The sequence below is a fragment of the Trachemys scripta genome, chromosome 20 (assembly GCF_013100865.1).
Source record: "Trachemys scripta elegans isolate TJP31775 chromosome 20, CAS_Tse_1.0, whole genome shotgun sequence".
Taxonomy (NCBI): Eukaryota; Metazoa; Chordata; order Testudines; family Emydidae; genus Trachemys; species Trachemys scripta.
In genome coordinates this window covers 18,606,131-18,612,886 of record NC_048317.1, presented here as the reverse complement: position 1 = coordinate 18,612,886, position 6,756 = coordinate 18,606,131, and the positions used below count along the sequence as shown (strand labels likewise).

At 42.8% G+C, this 6,756-nt stretch overlaps 1 protein-coding gene across 3 annotated transcripts in view; it reads right to left on the bottom strand.

Moving 5' to 3' along the window:
• HNRNPR (heterogeneous nuclear ribonucleoprotein R) overlaps window positions 1-6,443 on the bottom strand; it is a 57,858-nt gene extending 51,415 nt beyond the window's left edge. The window contains exon 1 of one of the 3 annotated variants that reach the window (XM_034753951.1): window positions 6,319-6,443. In XM_034753951.1, coding sequence (XP_034609842.1) covers window positions 6,319-6,396 — 78 coding nt within the window. In that variant the 5' untranslated portion in view covers window positions 6,397-6,443. The remainder of the gene's footprint in view (window positions 1-6,318) is intronic. The other 2 variants (XM_034753953.1, XM_034753950.1) reach the window with 2 other exon arrangements.
• Window positions 6,444-6,756: the final 313 nt, after the last annotated feature.

The window sequence follows — 6,756 nt, the reverse complement described above, 5'->3', positions numbered from 1 at the left end:
TCATGTTCTCTGTATGTATAAATATCTTCTTGCTGTATGTTCCAGTCTATGCATCCGATGAAGTGGGCTGTAGCCCACGAAAGCTTATGCTCAAATAAATTTTAGTCTCTAAGGTGCCACAAGTACTCCTGTTCTTTTTGCAGCTGCATGGTATACATGTATCCACTTAAACTATTCATTCTGCTTCTTGATCAAGCCTCATATTACTTTCTAATAAATTCAAATAAGGTATAGTGTATGGTTTCTATTTAAAGTGACAATATTACTGTACTGAACATGTTACTAGAACCATGCTTATGCACCACTACCCACCATATTAAATCCCAAAACATTACTGCAATGTTAAGTTTGTGCAGTGAATTACACAAAGGTCAATAAATGCAAAATTAAACCTAACACAAGCAAATTTTTAGGCATCTTTAAAAGCCATCTCTCCCCCCAAAAACTTGAAATAGTTTTAAAAATATTTCAGGTGCTATATATATCAGCCTTTGAGTCTCATCTCTTCTCTCCCCCCCCCCCCCCCCAACTCCTTTGGGATTTTTTTGTAGCTTGACAATCATTTTTCTTTACTTTAGTGTCTCTCACTTCTAGGGTTTTGCACAAGGAAATTGGACATACAGGGAAAGTGAAATAGACAAAATAGCCTCAACTACAGTAATTGTATTACCTATAACAGTAAAAATGTTCACAAGTGTGTAGCTCAAGTTGATGTTGTCCCTTTAAGAGGCTTTTCGTAAAACTGGATTAACACTTCAAAAGTCATTTTCACACAGCATTAACATCTTCCATCGGGAGAGAGTTGAAGACTTTAGTCATGTTCTCAAGCTTGACTAAAACTTGTGCTGAGAATCATTGGCTGTACACCTCTAGCTGCAAACGTAATGCATTTGCAGTTCCACAGCTAAAGCTTCTCATAAGCTATGAAGTATTGCTGTTATAACCTAATGGTATGAAATATTTAGTGTTACTATCTGCTTGGTATTTATGTAGGAGTATACAATCAAGTTTTTACTACAGTATTACTCCAATGCAGAATGTACTTTTAGTATGAATTTTAAGCCTATTTTACTTCACTTCAAGTCAAGTGTATTCTTCATGTTATACATTTATCTTTGCAAAAAAACTTGAGAATTAGTGAGATCACATAACTTAAGACTATTGTAATGCATATGCACAAACCAGCCATGTTAAAATTATTCATCCTTAACTATGCATCTCCTGTCACGTGTCTAACTGCAAATGCTTCTCTAAGTGTAGTTCTACTCTGAAACATGAAGATATTATGATAGGAGTATTTTTTGTCTCAGTGATTTCCAGATGACATGCACACCATTCCAATAACAAGCAGTGATTTTTTTTCCAATCTGCTAGTTTTGCAAACTCAGACCAGAATCTGAGTGTTAAATGGTGGTTTTTCTTTCATGCTTCATCAACACACAAGCCAAATCACATCCTCTGCAACACCCTTATGACCCCATTGTCTTCAATGGGGCTGCACAGGTAAACTGGAATTCAACAGTCATACTGATGCACAAAGAGGAAAATAATCCAGCTCTCTTCCACTTAGCTGTGTCAGCTATGCAAACACACCAGAAGTAAACACCAGTAAAAATTTTTTTGTCACCAAAGAAAGTTAATTGAATATGCTGTAAGATCAATTGATTACGAAGGTAACAAGTTTACTTTAATTATTCAGACTAGAAAAGAACTTTGAAGTGAAGCAAGTGTAAAAAAGAAAAGGAGAGATGTTTGAGTTTGCACATGGATCATGCCCATGATGTGGCTCAACTATCAACCAGCCATACGTGAAAGCACAAAATGTACATATGAAACTGATTATGTGCACATGAAGAAATTGCACAAGTAATCAAGTTTCTGGGGGATAGGAAGATTCTTTAACCCAGATGTATGCAAAGATTATAGATACACTTCCAGAAGGATCATTTCCTTTGGTATGCATGAGATATGTAGAATGTGCAAAGATGGGTGGACTTCAGGAGGTGCATACATATAAAGATGTGCCTATTGAGCAAGCAGCAGTATGTGAAGTTTGGGAGCAACTGTAGATTAAGTGTGGATGTTTTGTGTAGAATCCATATTGGTGTCCAGGCCATTATCTATCTGCACCATTTTGAAGTTGCAGAATGGTGTTTTACATAAGACTCCATATTGGCATTGCCAACTATGCAACTGAGGAGAGCACTGTATTCTTTTTGTTGAGTTACCTGCCTACCCATATCTCAAAGTCTTAAAGTAACTAATCCTCATTGAGGTCTAGCCACATGCAAAATTGGAACTCTGGGTGTTTTTTAGTTACCTGAGGAGGGAGGGGGGCAGAGACGAATTATACTCAAGTAATTCAAGTAGTCAAACCTACATTTTTCCACAAAAAAAAGTTCTCCTTTAGTACCAGTCCAACTACAAGATAATACAGCAGCTGAGAACAGGGACTTGTCCTGGACTGCTATTCAGCTTGCTACAATGGTTGTGGTACCATGGAGCAGCAAAGTTTGTACTCAGTCAACTTTAAAGGGCAGCAGGCATAACTAAAAACCTTATGGATATTTTGCATTGAGCTTGCACCAAAACCATTTCTAAGGGCTTGTCTCCACTTACCGGTGGATCGATGCTGCAGCGATCAATCCATCGGGAATCAATTTACCAAGTCTAGTGAAGACCTGCTAAATCAACTGCCGATTGCTCTCCCATCAACTCCGGTACTCCACCGGAATGAGAAGCATAAGTTAAGTCTATGGGAGAAACACCTGTCGACCCAGCGCCATGTAGACACCGCAGTAAGTTGACCTAAGGTACATATTCACATCACTGGAGTTGTGTAATTTAGGTCAACTTACCCCCATAGTGTAGACCTACCCTAAGTTACTTATTTTAATTCCCCCACCTCCCTGTCATCACCACCTACTAGACAGCTAATGCCTCATTGGAGGTTTAAAGACATTACATTGAACATTTTGAAGTTCAGCCATTTGATTTATGAATGTATCAAACAAGTTTTTTTAAAACTGACAAGTTATATCCTACCCCAGTAGCTTTACTGAAGCACAGTAGAACAGATTTATCCCTCCCTCTCCCCCAAAAAAGTTACCTTCAGTCTAAGATCATGGAAAGTTTAAACCCAAAAGAAGAATTTAAGGAAGATGTGAGGGAATGCAAGGGTTTATAACGGAAGTTGAACTGCGACTTGAATTACTGAAGAACTTCACTAGCTCACACTACTGACTGGCAACCCAAAGAAAGTTTTGCAAGTTCTACACACACAAAAACCTAACTATAATGCATCAGTTTACCTTAAGCCAGTGGTTTTCAACCTTGGTCCGCAGACCCCGAGGGGCCTGCAGACTATGTCTAAGATTTCCAATTAAAATGCAGGGGGTCCACAAAATGAAAAAAGGTTGAAAACACTGCCTTAAGCAATATTTGTGATACAAATGAGTAGTTATTTATGACAGTTTAAATTACATAAAATATACTACAAAACGTTAATTAGTATAAAAGCTATAGGACTAAATTTTTGCTATGAAGTTACTGCCTTCGTGCAAATTAAGAGCTTTGCAGATTACCAAGGTCCTAAAGTCTAACTTCTAGTACAGTAAATACAATGGAGTATTTAACACATCCACCCCTCCAGAGCAGCTTTGCTCAACCTTTCCCATAAAATGACCTCATGATACGGGAAAGCATAGGGACACCTCCCCCACAGCTAGAGGAAGGTCATTACGACCCCAGGTTGAGAGGCTATGCTCAAGAGTATCTATATAGACATATAGTGCCCTGTCATCATGGTATGAATGCCTAAGGCTGCAGAATTAACTCATATTACATTATCTACATTTGAGTCAACTCCCTCTCAAGGTAGCCTAACAACACTCCAGTTCCACAGAATGATTCTGAGGGCTTGTCTACACTTAAAATGCTGCAAATGCGCCGCTGGAGGGCTTCAGTTAAGATGCTACCTATGCCAATTGGAGGGTTTCTACCAGTGATCTTGCATTGGGGGTTAGGTCAGTTTAACTCCATTGCTAAGGGGGATGGATTTTTTCACACCTCTGAGGGACAGTTATACCGACCTAATTTCCTAGTAGCATCCGAAGAAGTGGGCAGTAGCCCACGAAAGCTTATGCTCTAATAAATTTGTTAGTCTCTAAGGTGCCACAAATACTCCTGTTCTTTTTGCTAATTTCCTAGTATATATCAGGCTTCAGTGATTGTACTACCCTGTTTCCCCGAAAATAAGACAGTGTCTTATATTAATTTTTGCTCCCAAAGATGCGCTAGGTCTTATTTTCAGGGGATGTCTTATTTTTCAGAAATGAAAAATGCCTTATTATCGGTGGATGCCTTATTATCAGGGAGGTCTTATTATCGGGGGGATGCCTTATATTACAACGAGAGGCAAAACTGTAAGTAGGCCTTATTTTCGGAGGATGTCTTATTTTCGGGGAAACAGGGTAGCAGCTGACAAATTGTGCTAACCCCCCCCACTCCACAAACAGGTCAGCCAACTCAAGTTACAAACAGGACCACACTCAAGTTAAGGGTTTGGGTGTGGATGGGACTCAAGTTAGGGACAATACTTGATTCTACAGTGAAGACATGCCCTAACATCCATGAATTTATCTTCCAAAAGGACACTTAAATTATTCTCTCTATTTTACAGCTAGAGAACTTATCTACTACACAGTGATACTGCCAGAATAAATCCATTTGTTTTTGGTGTACACAAGTATTACTGGTTTCGGGGTAGCAGCCGTGTTAGTCTGTATCCTCAAAAAGAACAGGAGTACTTGTGGCACCTTAGAGACTAACAAATTTTAAAATGTGTTAGTCTCTAAGGTGCCACAAGTACTCCTGTGATTCACATCATAACTACCTAGACAGACACTTGAATAGGGATGTTAAATACTCTTAGGAAACATGGCTTTTAGAATAAAAAGGTTAAGTAGAATTTTGCTAGTCTGCAAACCCTATAATTTACACAGAAAAGCCAGTCACTTCACAGAAAGGATTAAAAAAAAAAAAAGCAAAGCACTGTAGTTAGGAATTACAGAAACTTTTTTACTCCTACAAAGTACACTGTATATGACACTAGTAATTGTTCTGTAATACATCATAAATAGGACTCCAAAATGTTTGGGGCCCTCACAATGCTCTCCACAGTACAAAAGTGTCAAAGCTGATGGAATCTTCTTGCTCAGTACTGGGAGAGAAGACAAAAAAGAAATAAAAGTCTAATCAACTTCCTCTAAATAAACCTATGTTGAACCATAGGTCAAGTAGGGTAACTGGCTACATTCACAGAGTAACGGATAACAAAGCCACTTAAATACAGTAACTAAATCCACTTTAAAAACCTGTATTTTTAATCAAAATGTTAGTGAACAGAAGTTCAGTAAAGTTTACAACAGAAAATGTAATTTCATAGTAATCAGGTCCTAGAGAATTTTATCTCTCTCACACTAAACAAGATTTACCATCTGGAACGAAGTAGATAAGTAGTAACTTGAATTATTTTATATAGGTTTAATGCAAAATTTAGCTTACTAAAACCCACACTAGCAAAATACTTCCTACGGGTGGTTTTACAGAGAACAGATGTGTCATCATCATGGCAATACAGATAAATCAGCATTAGTCAAAATATTTCCTAGCCAACCACGCACACGTGGTAGTGGAGATAAAGGGTCTCATGTGGCCAGCAGCCAAGGGGCTTTGCCTCCAGGCAGCTTCCCTGAGCTACTGTATAGTGGCACAGGCTGAAGAGGGAGAGAGCTGCGTTTTCCCCACAGCAGATGTAATGCAATGCGGACGGCGTTAAGCCTAACACGGAGCAGGAGCCAGCGCCTGCCTCTTGTCACCCACATGCAGGAGCCAATCCACGTGGTCGAGCGGAGCGGAGGAAGTCAGTCTCCCGCTACCCCGGTCGCCAGGCCCGACCCGTACGCAGAGCGGACCTCCCACACACACCGCCGGGAAACAGCCGCCCACCAGCCACGGCCCCGCGCACCACAGACCGGGCAGCGACAGCCTATACGCCATGCGCCGCTGGCCACCTCAGCTGCCCCACTCCCCCACCATCCCAAGCCAGGTGCCAGCAGCGCCTCTGCGAGCGCGGCCTACAGCCCCCACCGTCCACAAGGCCCCGGCCGCCCTGGGCCCGCCTCGTCTAGCGCCGGGCCTCGCTAGAGCGTGTGGCTCTCCACCATCGGCGCGGGCCCGGCTGGGGACTCTCCGCAGCGGAGCGCTGCAGCACGGCTCTCCCCCGCCCCCGCCCGGTGGCGGCCCCGCGACACTCACCGGAGCGCGGCCTGCGCGGCGCGGCTGAGGCCTAAGCAGCGACTGCAAATGGCGCGCGCGCACTTCCTCTCTCCTCATGGACGGCGGCGCGACCCCGGCAACACGCGGGGTTTCCCGGAACTGCTTCCAGGGATTCCTACATTAGCCAATCAGCGTATTGGGCGTCAGACGAGCACCATGCGAAACCTATTAGAGCTGGGAGGCGAGACACCCTTATTCCCCCTGGCCAATTAGAGAAGACAGCGAGACCACCCGCGCAACGACGAAGGCCGGCGCGCAAGCAAGGGCAGAGCTCAGGGATTTAAAGAACCAGATGCGTTCCTCCCGCCGCCTGTCTAAACAAAGGGAGGGTGAGGCGGGCCCCGCCCCGCCCCTTACTACCGAGAAGCCGCTCGAGCTGGGCGGGGCGGGGCGGGGCTGCCTGCTGGCGGGGCAGAG